Genomic DNA, 19,921 nt, shown 5'->3' with positions numbered 1-19,921 from the left:
ACCCACTAACAATCCTTCCTAAAGTATTTTGTGGGTTTTGATACCGGTAAAATAAACCAACCGTCCAAAATATGACACGTGGACAGTGTAGATCTTGAAGAAGATTGGTGAGTTGGATCCTTGTGCCAGGTCATATATTTCCAAATAGAAACCAACTTCAAATCAAGCACCTACTATTAGTATCCTACTCAGAATTAGAAAGATGCATCACCTCGCCATAACCAATTAAAGAAGATCTAAGAAAGCAGGATTGAACTCCCAAATTAGTAAGGGAATCTCCCCAAGAACTCCATGAATGGAAACTTCCCATAACATGACTCTACATGTTTATTCCGTCTCCTAAAAGAAAACTACTAACTGGGGAAGACGACGTGCCCAAGAATGACTCTAATCCCTGTGTTATATCACAAGGTATTGCACTATAAATAAGATCTCACTCGAACATGTAGGGGCGAACTCTAAGCTGTGTGAATATGCTCTGTTGTTGCCAGAGAATGGACTTAGGCATCAGGCCGGAGTCCACTCCGACCATCTCTGGTGTCCCTTTCCTTTGCACTTTGCAGGTATCCGCTGACAGCAAATCAGAACTCCACAACATGTTTCATAGCTTATTACTAGAAATAAACAATTTATTTCCATGACATATACAATACTATTCCAATCTGATCAGTTAGTTCTCTGTCCATAAATTCCAAACCTGAAGAAAATTAATTCTCACAACATTCTATTGTATCAAGAAGAAAGCCACCTAAAGCAATATCCTTCAAATTATGTTAGATATGGTTTAGTATAACTGAACTTGTTAGGAAATGGTTAGTAGTCCGCACAATGTATGGATATGAATGTTATAATGTTGATCTAACAATGGTTTAGAACTTAATTATTCGATATTTCGATCCTGTGGGTGTTAGGGCCACCAGAGCCGTTATATATGTATGGTTTATGATGTTGTAATCTTCCGCCATAGCATTTATGATTATGAATTCTAATCTATCTCCTGAAGATGTATGTAATGGATGACCACCCGTTATCACATGGCGGTGGCCCGTGAGGGCCAACACCCATTTTTTTTTCCTTCAATAAAAATTAACTTCAATCGATTAGATATGACGTATAACCAAGGAAGAAAAGAACCGGGCCAATAAAAAACCCCATCAAGACTAGAGCCAAATTAAGCTTCCAAATTGTGATTATTCTCCCACATTGAGCATCACACCATAAAATAATGATGGATACAAAAGACACTCACAAGTACAGAAAATCTAAGCAAACATTCCTGAATATGGATCCTCTACTGCCGAGCACTCTTGCCCGAGTGGGGGTAAGGTAATCATTACACACGTGTCTAGGCAGAACGGTCTTGCCGGGCAGCCCGGTAGTAGAGGATCTGGATCCAACATTCCTAAACCCCTAGTCCACATACGAAGAACATGTAGAGAAGTAAAAAGGTTCCACAACTCCTCCGACGTCCAAGTATAGAATAAGCCTTGAAGTGCTTAACTCAATAGTATGCCTTTCCTCTCTCCTGCACAAGGAAGAAACTCATTAGAATAAATATTGAAAACCTGAAATCTCCCCCTTTATTATTCTTAAAGATATAATCAACAACAATACTAAAACAGTTAACATCACAATAATCGCTCCCACAACACATCAAAAAGGCCCATCTATTTTGGCCTCTCAAATTACCCAACTTATAGAAAAATATAAATTCCAAAGAGAAACCAGCCTCTTCGTAAAGCAGGGGTAAGGTTGCGTATATTATGACCCTCCCCAGACCTCACAATGGTGGCAAGGTTGTGTATATTATTAATTTAAATGCCAATAGATCTCTAATAAAATTTGTATGATGCCATGTCAGTAAACAATTACCTTTTTATGTATAGAAAGATCGATCATCATCAGTGAAGCTATAACCATTCTCTATTTCAAAAGTTGCATCAGTAGAACTTGTCCATGGTTCACCTAGAAAAGGTTGAGTCTCCTGATTATGTGGTAATGATGGTTTCTCATAATACATCTTCAAAGAATCAAGCTCCTTTGCAACTTCCTTCATTGTTGGTCTATCTTCCCTCTTATTCTTTAGGCAGTCTCTTGCAAGTTCAGCAACTACCAATAATTGTTCTCTCTTTCCATGGCTTATTATTCGATCGTCAAGAATACGAAAAAGATTGTCATCTTTCATCGCAGATAAAAAATACGCTGCTAGGCCTATACATTCCCCGGATTCTTCCCTTATTAGCGGCATTTTCCCTGTCAAAAGCTCCACTAGAACAACTCCAAAACTATAAACATCACTTTTATCAGTTAGTTGACCTGTAGGAAGACATTCTGGGTCTAAGTACCCATGAGTCCCTTGAATTACTGTCATCTTTTGAGTTTCATCCATAGGAACCAATCTTGAAGCTCCAAAATCAGATACTTTAGCCTTGAAATTATCATCCAATAGTATATTAGAAGACTTGACATCCCTATGAAAGATGGGTACCGAATGAGAAGAGTGCAAATAGGCTAGAGCATCGGCCGTTTCTGCAGCAATTCTTAAACGATTTTCCCATGAAAGAGAAAGTGTTTGATTCTCATTATGAATATGTTGGAAGAGGGTCCCATTTGAGATGAACTCATAAACCAACAATGGAACCTCTATCTCTAAGCAACAACCCAAGAGCTTCACCACGTGTCTGTGATTGATTTGAGAGAGAATATCAACCTCATTTATAAACTGTAAAATCTGGCCTTTGTCCACAATTTTGGATTTCTTAATGGCAACAACTTTGCCACTTGATAAGATACCCTTATAAACTGTACCAAACCCACCTTGACCAATAATTTGACTCTCATGGAAGTTATTGGTTGCCTTCTTTAGTGCTTTTATGGAGAAAATCTTGGCAATATCTTTGTCCCCTTTATTTGAAACAATTTGTTGCTGTAATAGCATACCTCCATTTTGTTGGAAGAATTTTTCTCTAAGTTTACGTCTTTTCTGAATTGCCCAGTATATAATCCAAATGAAACCAGATAGAACCAAAAAACCTGAACCAGTACCTGCACAAAAAACAGATTTAGATTTATAACTATATTTAACATAGAAGATTTTATTTGGCTAGAGCTAGAGGTGTGCAAGGATTTTAACTGGTGGTGGGCACTTAGCCAGACACTGAGCTGGCAAGGGATTGGACAAATCTTAGAGTCCATTATTCAAATGGGCTTTGTTTGTGGGCTTAGGATTTTAACATAATATAAATTACTTGGGCTTGGGCTTACTTTTCTAAACCTCACAAGCATGGATTTAGATATGGATATCATATTGTACATATCAGTATTGGCGTATACCAATATTGATACGATATTCGTATGGATCAGTGGTATAGAATAAAAATGTGTTATTTTCTAAACTTGCAGCCGATTCGGACCCGATATGGTCCATATCGGTGTTGGCCTATTGGTACCGATACCATGAATTATATCCTTGCTCACAAGGCAACTATTCTGTCACGCAAGATGATGTGTTCATTCCAATAATTAGATAGAGAAGACATGATCCAAATTAGCCATTTGTCAAATTTCAAAGTCTAATTCAATCAAATACCCTTTGTATTGGCATGCATCCACTGTATGTCCATGCATGTGTACCATTACTGTAGACATTAGTGTGGACTCTCCCAATTTTGAGTAGGATTAGATAATTTTGGGAGGAAAAACAATGAAAATGGACATATAATATTATTGTGAATTCTGAAAGAATCACAAAAAATTGTGAAAGTAATAACTACCCAATTAATTTAGACAAGAGAATGAAAGTTCTGTAATCACTATTGTGTAACTAACTTCAAATCTTGTGAATATTTTAGTTAAAATTTTATATATTTCAAATCAAAGGAAGTAGATACAAAAGTGAATCAAAATTTACTTAGTAGAGAGACAATGGGGGAAAAAAAGACTACAAATTCCATATGGATTTGGGACATATCACCTTAGGGGAAAGTTTTCATCCAGAGGTGGCTGGTCCTTGGGTAATTAAAAACCCCTTATTAGATGAAGTCGACATTACCCCCAAGTCATGCACAATACCCTCTTCTGCCCATCCAAAGGCTGCAGTCATGGGATTCTCCCTTAATCGTGGCTGGAAGAAAATTAAGTCCTATCAACTTATGCACCAAAACTGTTATTGGTCTTAAAAAAAAACAATACTTGAGGTTAATTAGACTCATGAGTCTGGAATCTTTGTCCAAGATTGATCAAGGTTTACAAACACAGAATCAAACACAAGATCTATCTCTATCAATTTTTATCGGGATCTGGATCAGAATCAGCCAAACCCTAAAAATGAATTACCAAGAAAAGTTATGGATTTTCATAAATCTTTGGGTTTTAGAATTTTTCTATGCACTACTCTTCTAAATCTAAGAGAAAGAGAGAAAGAGAAAATGACCAAAAAGAGAGAACGAAGTGCAATTATAGAGTTTTTCGAACTTCACTTGATGAATAAATTCAAAAGCTGCTGACCTCCGAATTTGTAGTGAGAGAAAACATAGAGAGGAAGCCGGTGTGGATTGTGGGTTTCAGCTAGAGGACGTACTGGTCGACTGTGGGACTCCCCGCTCGGCTCTCTCAGTCTATTCACAGCTCAATCAAAAAGGATCCTAGGAGGCTCATCCTGGGGACTGGTGAGGACAGATCCAAGCGTCGGGGTCCTCTATTGCCGAGTTGCCCCTATTGTTGTGCGCATCCTAGACATAGCAAGGTGGCAAAAAGACCACCTTACCCCTACCCAAGCACCTTACATGAGTGGGGTAAGTCGGTCTTTTACACCTTGCTATGTGTGGGGCCCACAACAGGTTAGACAGCTTGGAATTAGAGGATCCAGATGCAGAGCCTCCATGGGGTGTGGGTCCCACACACCAGAGGTGGGTCTCACACCCGTCCAAAGTCAATTGTTTGGCCCAAAATTTTATTCTAATTTGGCACAAGTGCCTGGTAGTTATACTTAACGCTTCAATTGGTTTCATATAAAATAAAGAGGAAAATTTTCAAACACAGTTGTCTAAGCCGTGTATGTGAGAGGGAGGGAGTTTCAAGGCATTAATTAATGGGTGAGGGTTTATGATTTTTCCAACTCTTTGTGAAAGGGGACAGGATCGTACATTACACGGCCGTGTATGAAAACTTCCACCTAAAATAAAAGAGGGTCATAACTTGCGGGAATGAGAACAGTTCAACCGTGCCTAATTAAATAACCAAATTTAAAAATATGAGGAAAAAATATGATTTATGTTTCTTTCACGTAGAAACAGATGGGAAGCTATATATAAAAGCAAGAAAATGGCAAAATTATTATCTAAAAAGAAAAGGAGAATTACAGTGTTCTTTGTGGGGGAAGTGTACCCTGCCCAGAGACACATGGGAGGCGAAATGATGCCCCATCTCACAATAGGCGGTAATGATCACTACCCAGTTGATGCCACCGGGCATTCTCCCATTGGTCCCATGCACGCATAGGGGTCACACTTCCCCCACAAAGAACTCTTACCCAAAAGAAAATTACCTGCAATAATTTTAATCACCAGAATGCGTGCCATGTCTTCAATACAGAGAGTCCCGCTTACCAAACCATCACCGTAGTAGCCTTGTGGACAATTGCAGTAATAGCTCCCATACGTATTAACGCAAATAGCATTCTTAACGCAGGAATTATTGTATCCTTTTGCACATTCATTTATGTCTTCAACAAATAATCCACCACCACATCACAAGAATGATGAAAATTTGTTAGCTACTATAACAAAGCTAAAGTGAACAATTGACAAACACACAAGAAATAATATAATTGAACATTTCAAGCCATGAAACACTTTTTTTTTGGGGGGTGGGCGTACGCAGCCTTACCCTTGGCTTTCGTAGAGAGGTTGTTTCTAAACTCGTGACAAATTGATCACAATGGAGCAACCTTACCGTTGCCGCAAAGCCCACCCTCTACAAATTAAACGCCATATGTATAAATCAGAAAAGATAAGATAATTTACCTTGACATCCTACTTGAGCGAGATAAGGGTTGCCTTCAAAACCATTCTTGCAGTTACACACATAGCCAGGGCCATTGGTTGAATTAGAGCAATAGCTATTTGGACCACAAGTCGTATTAGGTTCTGCTTCTGCACATGTCTTATTCCCAATTGCCCAGTCCAATACAATTGGAATCCTTGATCTGTCAAATGTATTGCCCGAAAGATATGATGAACTAAAGGTGAAAGATTCATAATCGCCCAAGAAAGCAAAGCTGCAAGGATTGAAATTCCAAATCTGACTGTGATTTTTTTGACTCTGAAGAGTCACTACGAAATTTTTTAGGCCCAAAGGGATTGAGGTCTGGCAACAACCCATTCCAGAGCAAGACCCGTTGCTCACACCATTCACATTATCGCACAGTGATATACACCCACTAGTAAAATTTACGTTATTCCCACCGAAATTTGAATCTAAGTAAGCAAGAGTATCACAACCGATGCCTATCAGCTTATTCCGGCTGGCTGAGAAGGTGAATGGTAAGTCTGCCACACTATACCCGAAATAAATAGCTTTTGTGGTCCCTCCTGAAGCATTGAAGCATTCAGTAGAAGTATATAAATCCCCCAATTTGAATTGGGATTCCAATAATGATATTTCAAGAACCTCCGTGAAATTCGAATAGTAGGGTTTGAGGGTGCCATTCCGGGCATCACATGTAATTTGATAATCAGGATCCATGAAGCAACTTTGGTTGAAGCCAAATGGGTAGGGTATGACCACATCTCCGCATTTGTCGTCGCAACCCGGCAGAGCTAGTGGTGGAACCGCCATGGCTATTGCAACTAATAAAAAAAGATTAAGCAGGATACGAAGATTCATAATCATGGTGGAGGAACTTCTCCTTTGCACATTCGGGCTCCGGTGGACGGTATCAAGCACCTCTCTTCTTCTTTTGTATATTGTTGTTTCTTTTATATTTTACAGGAAATTAACGTCATCGTTGACTCCTGTGTGATTATCATTTTTATTTGATCTAAGTCTATCAATATAATATGCTCAAGGAATAATGTCTCTCTTTCTCTCTTGTAGGTGACAAATTTGACCGTTTCAATGAAGTAGATGGACACGGCTCCACCATAGTGATGCATGCCATAGAAGGTCCACCAAAATTATTTGATCTAAGTCTATCAATATAATATGCTCAGGAATAATGTCTCTCTCTCTGTGGGTGACAAATTTGACGTTTCAATGAAGTAGATGGACACGGATCCACCATAGTGATGCATGCCATAGAAGGTCCACCAAAAATGACCATGCCGTGGAAGGTTCCCAAGAAAATAGGACCGGAGCTGACCAGGACCCAGCCAAACTTTCCTACCTCATTATCTACCACCACCGCACCAACCACCGCAAACAATCGCCTGTTCGTTTGGTTGGTGGCTTCCCTAATTCTTGTGAATTGCATATTGTGCCCGAAAAGATGGATGCAGATCGTCTACGGCGTAGCTGCCTGTCCTACCTGCGATGCACAGATATAGGATCGTATACAAAGACCGCTTTACCCCCACTCGAGCAGGGGTAAGACGGTTTTTGCATGCGGCCTTGTGTCTACACAGAATAGACAGGATGGGCAACTGCATGCACCATAGACGATCCAAATTCCAAAAAGACACATCTAAAGGTCGTATCTATAACGGACCCCACTACGCTGCAAGTAGACTTCATTGGATTGGTCAAATTTATTGAGTTCAGATCTACTACCCACATGGGAACGGGTGGGGACAGATTTGAACCTTCCATGGGGGTGTGGGGTCTGCCTTTAGGGTGTGGGACCCACACCCCATGGAGGGGTCAAATTTGTCCCCACCCATCCCCTGGGTAGCTGATTCGGATTCAAATTTATTAGGCCCTGGTTGGTCCTAACTTGTCCTGTTATTAGGTATTAGTTTCTTTCATACTCAATTGACTATTACTTTTCTTTGGGTTAAAAATTTTAGTTCAACCTTATAATTGTAAATATTTTTATTCAATAGATAATTTTATTTTTTTTTGAAAACCCAATAGATAATTAGATACATGAAAAAATATTAAGCAATATCTGACGGTTCAGAACCATGGCTACGCTTATGTTTTAATTTGATCCAGCCCTATCAATACAATATGCTCATGGAAGAATCTCTCTCTCTCTCTCTCTCTCTCTCTCTCTCTCTCTCATGTAGGTGACAAATTTGCCCATTCCAATGAAGTAAACGGACACGGCAATTCCATTGACACATGCCATGGAAGGTCCACAAGAAAATAGAGATGCTCGTACAGGACCGGAGCTGACCCGGATTCCACCAAACTTCCCTAACTCATTATCTACCACCGCAAACAACTGTTAGCTCGTTTGGTTGGTGGCTTGTAAATTGAGTGCATATCCCCTCAGGAGGTCAAGAGATCAACTCTCTTGAATTTCATGGTAGTGCCAAAAAGACATCCCTACAAGTCGTATATGGATCTTTATCTCTTCCAGTTCCTTGTTCGGCCCAATTCCCCAAGGTACAAGCACTTACTATTATATGTGTCTTGAATTCTTGTACCTGTTTCGTAGATTAATCCGCTCTGACATTTTTTTGGTGGTGATCCGAATGAGATTTTTTTTGAGTTATGTGATGGTAGTGGAGGGCTCAAGCTCAACAACCCGACCCAATGGATCGACCCGTTTGGAGGAGTATTTATGCTTTAATGTCTAGTTTTGTAAACAAGCGAAAAGACATGAAAAGAGGGATTTTCGAGCTAAAATTTTGGGTGAGAGTTCTTACTGCCGGTCTCGGGGTACCGTGTTCTTGAGAGATGTCTACATTATATCTTCTTCTATTATTACATAGTTTATCATCTTCAGCTTCACCCATAGACGTAGCACATCATATTGGTGTGTGAACCAAGTTAAATTTGTGTCATCTTTATTTGCTTTGTTTTTGTTTAATTTGTGTTTTTCAGTGTTTGTTTTAACAATTACTAATTCTATTATAAAATTTTTTTTTTTTTTTGTTAAGAAATAGTTCTATTCAAATAAACAACATGATCAAGCAATACAAGGTTTGGATTTTACAAAGAATCAAAGCCATGGAATGGATCATGGCCAAAGTATCTCGCATGTCATCGACATGGCCTTCCAGACTAAGTGATTGGTAGCATAAATAGACAAAAACATACATGAAAAAAATATCCTTGAGAGATGAACAAACCACTGGTACTATAGTAGTAACGATAGACGAAGCCTTATTGATATCCACTTTAATATAAAAATCCTCCTTAATCCAATGATCCAATATAGCCACATGTAGTATGAATAGGGCATGCAATTGGGCTTGGCCTTGAAATTCTCCGATCTTCTAGCACTGGATGAAGATACTCTTCCACCCAACAGGGGTGCAAGACCGGGCACTGCCGTTAAATATGAAATGTTTTTCCAAACTGCAACCGGGCTGGTTGTACATAACAGCAGCTTGTCCAGCGTAGGTGAATTCATAACCTGCGTTCTGGTGTATCTCCGAGCATCCACACACACTATATCTCTCAGCATGGTTGTTGCAACCTGGACCACTCCATACCGTAATTGAGCTTCCATTTACAAGGTGAGAAACACTCGCCATTATTGTGAGCACAGCAATTACGACTGAGAAGATCAACTTGGTGGAAACCATGGCAGTAAGGCTGCTGCTGCTAGATGCTAATAATGACCAGTTTGAGTTTTTATGGATCGTCTCTCTCTCTCGCTCTCTCTTTGTGTTTTCTTTCTAACACGTCTTCTGAAAATTCCACAACCTTTGAATGTTTAAAACCCTTTCTAGATTATAACTTTGACACAGTCCAAAATGGCGGATTCCAGTTTTTTTTTTTTTTTTTTTTTTATTTTCCGCAAAAATGAGAGTATTTTTCACGTTGGAGACTTTTACCAATCCCACCCCAGGCACAATTAATTTGTGAATAGAAAATTCAATCAATTTGGTTTTTTTATTCATTTTTTTAGGGTTATATAGTTGACTTCGGAGACATCGTGTGTTGTTTCCGAGAACACCATGAAACAAGATGGGCGTCAAGAAAAATGCAAAAACCAGTGTTTGACCGCTGATCATCTGGGCTGTCAGCCCAGTCAAAATCGAAATAGGCCGTTAGTGAAACAAAAGAACCACGGCCAAAGAACAAACCCAAAGTAATAGTGCCCCTCAAATATCGTAAAATGCGATGGACTAAATAACATATTTAACCCACTTATTATAAAATGAGATTATCTTTCATGTTTTTTTTTTTTTTTTTGTTTTTTGGTAGAATTATCTTTCGTGTTAGTATAAGTATATATAAATTAGATGTGTCACATTATATGAATAAAGTTTTAGAAGTCATTTTCAAAGATAAGTAATTGAAGGTATTTTGTGTTATATAATTTTTTAATTTACATAGAATTAGTGTTTTTTTTTTCCTAACTTACCAAATTATATATATTTTTTTTATTTTATGTAAGTTTATTATGTTCTTTTTGTATTTTTAAATTTGGGAAAAAGAATGTTGCCTTGTATGGTGGTTTTGACGCCTAAATACAGTCTAAGGCAAAATGATTGATGCATCCTTCATAAAATGTTAAAATTCCACCCTCTTGATGTTCCTGCGCCCCCCGTCCCACACTAGCATAGGGAACATGCTACCAGGTAGAGAACCCTCTCCTTTTAAATTTAATCGGATATTTGATATTCGAGTGGCTCAAAAAAGAAACAATTATGATGGTTCACATGGGGCTGGCAAGGATTGAGGCGTGAAAGATTAATGTTTGGCCCATTTTTTATTTCAATTTGGCACAAGCGCCTGGCTCATGTAATGCCCCAATTTTAACTTTCATGGCGAGAGGATTTTGGACAACACCAACACTAAACTCAAACATTAAAAAAAATTAAAAAAGAAATGGGACAGTTTTCATACTCGGCTGTGTAAGCCATGCACGTGAGATGGTGAGAATTTCAAGGCATTAAAATAGGAGTGAGGTTTTATGACTTTTGTAACTCCTTGTGAGAGGGGACATGACCGTGCATGCTTGTACGGCTGTGTATGAAATCTTTGGCCAAAAAATAAAAAAATCAAAACTAAAATAATAATATAATTAAGCATTTCAAGCAATCTAACACTTTTGTCATTTGGGTTACTGGGCGCATCACAATGTGCACCAGGCACACATCCCTGCATACCCAGCAGCCCAGCGCCATGAGATGCTCCTAAGTATTCAAGGAGCTGGATCCGATAAATACATAACTCAGTAAAGATAAGCTTATTACCTTCACAGATAAGGGTTGCCATGGAAACAATGTCATTTCATAAGGATTCAGCTGGATTACTCGTATCAACAAATCTAGTGGTATCATTATGAAGGAATTTGTTATGTGTCTAATGTGGTCCATTCTAGTGTATAGGCGTTAGATTGCACCAGCTTAGTATAGGATAGGTTAAAGGACTTGATTTAACCCGTTTTATTAGCTCTGGAGCTTTTAGCGTATTGATCAAGTACCTAACAAAATTGAGGTCTGGCAACAACCAATTCCATAACAAGACTCCTCTGTCACTTCAAGTGGCACGGTATCGCACAGAGACGAATGTATGCCACGATGTTGCATCCGATGGCTGTGAACATGTTGCTGTTTGACCACGTGAATGATGATTGGTTCATTTCATACTTAACCTATTGTATAGTTTTATTCAAATAAGGAGCGATGTACAATATCATGAGAATATCCACCATCCACTATAACTTGGGCTTTCGTTAATGATATATCAAGAACCTGTTGGCCAAACAACGGTCCAGAGATCAAACCATGGTTCCCTAGGGAGACCAAGATATTTATTCTTAGGGTTTTGCACCTCTGGGTTAGCCCATGGTGTCCCATGGGTGCCCCATTTTAATTTTTAGGGCTTCCCATGGTCGCCCATGGGAACCCTAGTGCATCCCTGTTAGGGTGTCTCCTTCCCTCATGTGTCCCATAAAATTTATTATCACAATAGGGACGAAGAAACTCATCCCTAGTCCATCACATGGCAAGGGGGATCCATCCCTAACTCGAATGCACAGCGGAAAAGGTCGATTCGAGTTTGTTTCGCATCCCATAAATATTAATAATCAATAAACTGAAGGAATTAATGAAGAACTACTAACCTGGTGAACCTCAAGTGTTGCTCCTCCAATAGACAGTGGTTCCTCCTCCAGCGAGTGCTCCAAGCAAACAGATCTGAACCTCCAATGGTGCTACCAAGGTTCTACACGCCAGTCCCAAATGCCCTCAAACTCCTCAGCACAGATCTAGGGTTTCACAAATCCTAACTCTCAAACACAGGTGAGAGAAGCAAGAAGAAGAAGAGAGATCACAAGAGGGAGAGAGAGAAATCAAAAACGTAGGAGAGAGAGTGTCTGCTCCAAAAACGTGGAGAGCTTCCTCTTTTGCATTTTTTGGTCCCCTATTTATAATAATAGGGTTTAATTAAATCCTAGATAGATTTAATAGAGCCCTAGTGAGAGTCTGACTCTCTCTCTCTCTCTCTCTCAGTCTACACAGGTGAAGAAGCAGAATCTAATAGGGAAAGTATTAATTAGATTCTTTATTTAATTATTAATGGATAATTACAATTAGCACCAAATCCATTAATTAAATAAAGAGCCAATTAAATTAGCAAATTCCAAATAACTCCCTATATGATAACAATTTATCATATACAACCCCCCCACTAATCAACACCATCATTATGGAATCTAGGGCATGTACACATGTACTGCCAAACCCCAATCCATAGTACATGTCCATATAAGAGCGTCTGTGCATCCGATCGGGTCCCGCAAAACTCGATAAAACACTTTATTTGAAATAACTATAAATAATGTATCATTTTATGTAAAATAAATTTTACAAAACCATTTCCAAAACGGTACTAGATCCAGATTCTGATCCGACCATGCACAGACAGTCTCTATCTTGGTGTTCCCCAATCGGGGAGTGGTGACCGTGTTGGATAACTCCTTCACTCACAAAGTGTTCATGCATTCCCAGAACACCGGCTTTGACTCGCTTGAGTCTCAGTCATTGATGAACCAAAGAATGCGATCACACTTTGCAGTGACAGGGTTCCCTCAGGTACAAGGTGTCGGTGACACATGTCTATCCCTTCCTACATCTGACAGTAATACATGAGGGAATCAACAAAGTAGATTCTTCGCCAATGCACACATCAAACATGTGAGCACTCGCATTCGTACCCTGACATCACATGTCTAGGCATACCCAATGCGACCACCATATGATAAGGGTGCCCAGCCCAAACCCTAGTCGTGACTACCATTTTAAGTATAACTTACGGACACATAATGCTCAAAAAGTTTATATCGCATGTGAAAATATTAAACTAAAACGTATAAATGTTCAATACAAAGGTGAACCGGGTTGAACCGGATCGAACCGGGTTTGATGGACACACACTTGTCCAACAATCTCCCACTTGTACATCAAAACCAATTCCCCATACATTTTAAACCCATGCCCTCCATGTGTTTCTCAAACACACCTGGTGACAAACCCTTTGTTATGGCATCAGACACATTTTCAGTTGTGTCCACTTTGGAGATACTCACGTCACCCTGCTGGATAATCTCTCTGATGAGGTGATACTTCCGTTGCACGTGCTTGTTCCTCTGATGAGCCCTAGGCTCCTTAGCTTGTGCAATGGCCCCTCTGTTGTCACATAACAGGGGAATAGGGCCCTTAACAAGATCAGGGCCTACCTCCAAATCTGATAGGAATTTCCTCAACCAAACACCTTCTTTTGCTACATCACAAGCTGCAAGGTATTCTGCTTCGGTAGTAGAATCGGCTGTAGACTTTTGTTTCGCACTCCGCCACACAATGGCACCTCCACCCATTAGATATACCATCCCGGATGTGGATTTTCTATCATCCTTGTCAGTTTGGAAATCCGAATCTGTGTATCCCAATACTAACAACTGATCATATCCAAAAACCAAGAAATATTCCTTAGTCCTTCTCAAGTACTTGAGGATATTCTTGACAGCACTCCAATGCTCGTGTCCAGGGTTAGATTGATAACGACTTACCATGCCTACTGCATAGCAAATATCTGGCCTCGTACACAACATGGCGTATATAAGACTCCCTACTGCTGAGGCATAGGGAATCCTCTTCATCTCTTCAATGTCTGTCTGAGACTGAGGACATTGCGATCTGGAAAGACTGACTCCATGTTTGAAGGGAATACTTTCCCTCTTGGAGTTCTCCATACTAAATCTGGCCAGGACTTTATCTATATAGGTAGCTTGTGACAAGCCTAACATCCTTTTCTGGCGATCTCTTACGAGTTTGATCCCAAGGATATAGCTAGCTTCACCAAGGTCTTTCATCGAAAACGTTGTGGATAGCCACTGTTTTACTGATGAAAGGAATCCTACATTGTTACCAATCAGCAATATGTCATCTACGTATAAAACAAGAAAACATACTGCCCTCCCACTGATCTTCTTGTAAACGCATGGTTCATCCATGTTTTGGTCAAAACCAAATGATTTGATTGATTGATCAAACCTGATGTTCCAGCTCCTGGAAGCCTGCTTCAGCCCATAAATGGACCTCTACAATTTGCACACCTTTCTTTCTTCCTCCAAGGAAGAGAACCCCTCTGGCTATTCCATGTAGATTTTCTCTTGAAGGAACCCATTTAGAAATGCAGTCTACACATCCATCTGCCAAATCTCATAATCAAAGTGTGCTGTGATAGCCAACAAAATCCTGATGGATTTCATCATCGCTACTAGTGAAAAGGTTTTCTCATAGTCTATACCCTCTTTCTGGGTATAGCCCTTTGCTACCAATCTCGCTTTGAATCTTTCGACCTTTCCATCTGTGCCCTTCTTCCTCTTAAAGATCCATTTGCATCCAATTGGCTTGACGCCAAGTGGTGGATAGACTAGAGTCCTGACCTTGTTGGAATGCATCGAATCAATTTCAGAGCGTATTGCCCCCAGCCACCTAGTGGCATCAACATCCTTTAGAGCCTCAACGTATGTCATTGGATCATCATCCGATTCAATCGATACCATGTGGAACTCTTCCACAGTTTCCTCTTCAGTTAGAAGAGTTAGCCTGGTGGGTGGTCTAATAGTCCTCCCACTGCGTCGAGGTTCCTCAAGTGTTAGTATTTCAGCGGGTATGTCAGTTGGTCTCACTTCTGGAAGTGATGTTTTTTAGCCATCTGATAGCTCTTTTATGACTACTGGTTCGGATCTCTGGGTCATCATTTCTTCCTAAAAAAATGTGACATGTTTACTTACAATGACCTTTTGGTCAACTAGGTCATAGAAATAATAGCCTATCATGCCTTTGGGGTAGCCTAAGAAATAGCATCTCGAAGTCTGGATTCCAACTTGTGCATCATTGCTTTCGCACATGTGCTATGCAACCCCATACCCTAAGGTGTTGAATACTGGGCTTTCGCCCCTTCCACAACTCAAAGGGTGTCTTAGCTACAGACTTAGATGGAACCCTATTCAAGATATATATCGCCGTCTCTAAAGCATACCCCCAAAAAGAAAGAGGAAGCTCACTATAAGTGAGCATCGTCCTGACCATATCCAATAGGGTCCGATTGCGTTGTTTGGATACACCATTTTGTTGTGGTATGTCTGGATTAATTAGCTGACTAACTATCCCTTGGGATATGAGATGTTCTTTAAATTCATCCGATAGATGCTCTCCTCCACGATCTGATCGTAAGGACTTGATGCATTTATCGAGCTGTCTTTCGACCTCGGCTTGAAATTCTTTGAATTTATCAAAGGCTTCCGATTTCCTACGCATCAAGTATATGTAACCATATCTAGAGTAATCATCGGTGAACGTGATAAAGTACTCATACCCATATCTTGCTTGTATGTTTATGGGTCCACACACGTCAGTGTGTATCAACTCCAACAGATCTGTGGCTCTAGCACCTTTATTGCTAAAGGGTTTCTTGGTCATTTTGCCCTGAAGGCATGACTCACAAGTGGGGAATGGTTTCACCCTCAGACTCTCTAAGGGCCCATCCCTCACCAATCTACTGATTCGGTCCATATTTATGTGACCCAATCTTAGATGTCACAGACATGTTGAGTTCACTAAAGCTGGTTTCCGTTTCAAATCAACATTTGAAACAACATTCGTTCTAATAGGACAATCTAGAAAATACAAACCACTTTGCATATATCCGGATGCCACAAAGGAATTATTAAAACGAATAATCAATTTAGAATTAAAGGAAAAACTATATCCGTCCAAAACTAGTTTTGAAACTGAAATTATCTTCCTCTTGAAAGAGGGTGCATAATAGCAATCCTTTAAAACTAAACTGAACTAAAATTTAAAATAAAAGTTTCCACAGCCAATGCCATGGTCTCAGCTCTAGTGCCCATCCGAAGACACACTTCATTTCTTTCCAGGTTCCTTGTCTCCTTGAACCCCTGCTAATCATTACAAATGTGAACAGTGGATCCACTATCCACCAACCAAGAATTGGTCGGTTCAAAAGATAAATTAGACTCATAAAGAACGTGAACATCACATGTACCTTCTTTAGCAGCCTCTATTTCATCCGGCTTCTTGTCTTTCAAAGTTGCCAGGTAAGCACGACAGTTTCTTTTCCAATGACCCTCCTTCTTGCAATAGAAGCACTTGCCTTTGCCTTTATTGCCAGACTTCCCACCCTTGGCTTTCAGGGTCTTGCCTTTACTTCCCTTTTTCTTCTTCTTCCCATTTGAAGAAGGCTTTGCCTCAGTTGCATTGACCTCAGCCTTGTCCTTTTTCAAGGATGCTTCAGCCTCTACCAGTGCATTAGCAAGCTCAGTGAGCTCCATCTCCTTCTCGGACATCTTGTAGGACATCCTAAAAGGTGTGTAGGCAGAAGTGAGTGACGCTAAGATCACATTAGTCTTGTATCACAGGCTGAAATCAGTCCCCATGGATTTCAGTTTTCAAATAGGTTGATCATTTTCATTACATGATCCATCACTGGAGTCCCCTGGGACATCTTAGAGTTATGGGTTTGACTCACTGCATCAGAATGTGCGTGTGTCAACTGCCTGTTAAACAATTCAGCAAGCTTATCCATTTTACCCCCAGCAGTGCGTATATCCTTGATTGAGTCTACAACTGACTTTTTCAACGATCCTAGGATATAGAGTGATGCCTTGGAATCCCTCATGAGGAACTCTTGCATCTCTTCATTTGCCTCAAAATCGTTCGGGTCGGGTTGAGGAGGAACTTGTTCATCTAGAACTATGTATAGTCCTTCAGCAGTCAGGAGCAACTTAATGTTCCGGTACCAATCGACATAGTTTGTACCATTAAGTTTGTATTCGCTAATGAGTGTTAACAGATTGGAATTAACGGCAGCCATCGCATATTAATCTACACGTGCACAAGTAAATAACCACATGCTAATTAATGACCATTGAAAATAATAAATTGAGCACACACACATCAATGGTCTTTCATGATTTGGGTTTCCCTCATAACCCAAAAGATGAATTGGATACCTACAACCCTTGCATGCATAACTTACTCTGTCGGGAGTCATTATACACACCATGGTAGTGTGGACTAAGCTATCCGCCTCATGGGCTTCCAATATTTTTGGCCACCTGGGTGTCATGTCTAGATCCTGTCGACTGACATATACCCAAGTCATGTACTTACCTATTGCATTAGTTAGAATCATGGAATCATGAAAGATGGCCCACTGTCGCAGTGCCCTCTCACTATCCATACCCTAACGTATCTAGATAGAGGTAAATATAGATAAATGTGTGACAGAGGTCCTGGCAATGTCCTGTTGGCTTATGCGGGGTCATATCACATACTTTCTACATTTATCTTCAATAGGAGGCCATGGACATGTCTACCGATTAAGACTAGTCTATATCATACATGTATTGTGAATAAAGAGGGATTAATTAACTCTCACATACATGGATAGATTTAAACAACATAATTAATCAACATTAATTAAAAGTGATTATGGGATGGCGGCATTTTTATCAAAAGCAATTAAAGAACCCTCCCAATAAAAATAAAACTAATAACTTTGGGTGCATTTATCATGCCATGGATACCACGCCTCGATCATCTCCTCCGCCCGATTACGTCTTCAAAGTAGATGACTTGCATCTCCATAAGCTTTGAGCACCACATGTGGATCACCATCAACATGCCCTGGGAGTCCTAACTCCTCTAAAATTACAATGGAAACTTAGAAAAAATTCTATACACTTTCCTTTCCATAATAATAAAGAAACCCCGCATGGAGAAACCTACCCACCATTTGGGCTGCCCATGGGGTGAAGTACATTTGTTTATAAAAAAGATAGGGGGAGAGAGAGAGAGAGAGAAGCATCACATCCACCCATAACCCCATGTATCACATACATAAACAATCCATCCATTTATTAGAATGTCATTCCCATAATCACATCATAATATAATTTCATGCATGGGCATTAAAGCAAGTAAACCAAAAATTAAAACATGGATTCTTTCAATTATTGAACCACCACATCACATGTGATAACATGTATCCAAGCCCATAAAATTAAAATCGCATTTTAATTGCAAGTGGGTAAAAATGGAATCTCTTCACCCATCATCATCCTCCAAAAAACAAAACAAAATAATAAAATTCTGTTTTAAAAAATCTGTTTTTATTTTTTATTTTTTATTGTTAAACTGGAGGGAAAACAAGGGGGGTGCATGCAGCCCACTTGCACAGGCTGCAGGCACTCCCTGCGCAGCCCATATGCACAAGGCCCACGGACAGCAGCCTTGGGCTGCAGGCCCGCAGCCTGTAGGCAGCAGCCCTCAAGGGGATGCGCACAAGGGTAGGTTCATGGGGGAGGGCGTGTATAGAGGCTTGGCAGCGTGCGCTCCCCCCCCCCCCCCCCGCATATAGAATATGATTAAAAATTTTTAAAATTAAAAATTAGTAATCACAACCTAATTGGATACATGCTTCAATAATTGGAATAAATAAAAGAAACCAAATCCATCATCACATTGGTAGGTTGTTACACTAACAACCTTGTAACTACCCATGTGCACATGGGAAGGTTGTTACAACAACCATAGTCTAACCACCCAGTGCCAACTTGCATCCCACTCATAATAATTATATTAAACTATTAATTATCTAATATTCATGGGTGGGAAAGGTGGCTCTGATACCACACTGTTGGCCAAACAACGGTCCAGGGATCAAACCATGGTTCCCTAAGGAGACCAATATATTTATTCTTAGGGTTTTGCACGCCCTGGGTTAGCCCATGGTGTCCCATGGGTCCCCCATTTTAATTTTTAGGGCTTCCCATGGTTGCCCATGGGAACCCTGGTGCATCCCTGTTAGGGTTCCTCCTTCCCTCATGTGTCCCATAAAATTTATTATCACAGCAGGGACGAAGAAACTCATCCCTAGTCCATCGCATGGCAAGGGGGATCCATCCCTAACTCGAATGCACAGCGGAAAAGGTCGATTCAAGTTTCTTTCGCATCCCATAAATATTAATAATCAATAAACTGAAGGAATTAATGAAGAACTGCTAACCTGGTGAGCCTCAAGTGTTGCTCCTCCAATAGATAGTGGATCTTCCTCCAGCAAGCGCTCCAAGCAAACAGATCTGAACCTCCAATGGTGCTACCAAGGTTCTACATGCCAGTCCCAGATGCCCTCAAACTCCTCAGCACAGATCTAGGGTTTCACAAACCCTAACTCTCAAACACAGGTGAGAGAAGCAAGAAGAAGAAGAGAGATCACAAGAGGGAGAGAGAGTGTCTGCTCCAAAAATGTGGAGAGCTTCCTCTTTTAC

At 40.1% G+C, this 19,921-nt stretch overlaps 1 protein-coding gene and 1 pseudogene across 1 annotated transcript; both read right to left on the bottom strand.

Annotated features, from left to right (window-relative positions):
- The window catches only part of LOC122663240, a 122,924-nt pseudogene extending 116,038 nt beyond the window's left edge, over positions 1-6,886 (bottom strand).
- On the bottom strand, positions 1,873-3,076 carry LOC122661549 (wall-associated receptor kinase-like 1). Its single transcript, XM_043856974.1, has one exon. It carries the CDS (start codon positions 2,936-2,938, stop codon positions 1,877-1,879), a length of 1,062 nt encoding a protein of 353 aa, XP_043712909.1. The 5' UTR covers positions 2,939-3,076; the 3' UTR covers positions 1,873-1,876.
- Positions 6,887-19,921: the final 13,035 nt, after the last annotated feature.

The sequence above is a fragment of the Telopea speciosissima genome, chromosome 5, assembly GCF_018873765.1.
Source record: "Telopea speciosissima isolate NSW1024214 ecotype Mountain lineage chromosome 5, Tspe_v1, whole genome shotgun sequence".
NCBI lineage: Eukaryota > Viridiplantae > Streptophyta > Magnoliopsida > Proteales > Proteaceae > Telopea > Telopea speciosissima.
The sequence above is the reverse complement of the archived record's forward strand: the minus strand, read 5'-3'. Positions and strand labels throughout refer to the sequence as shown.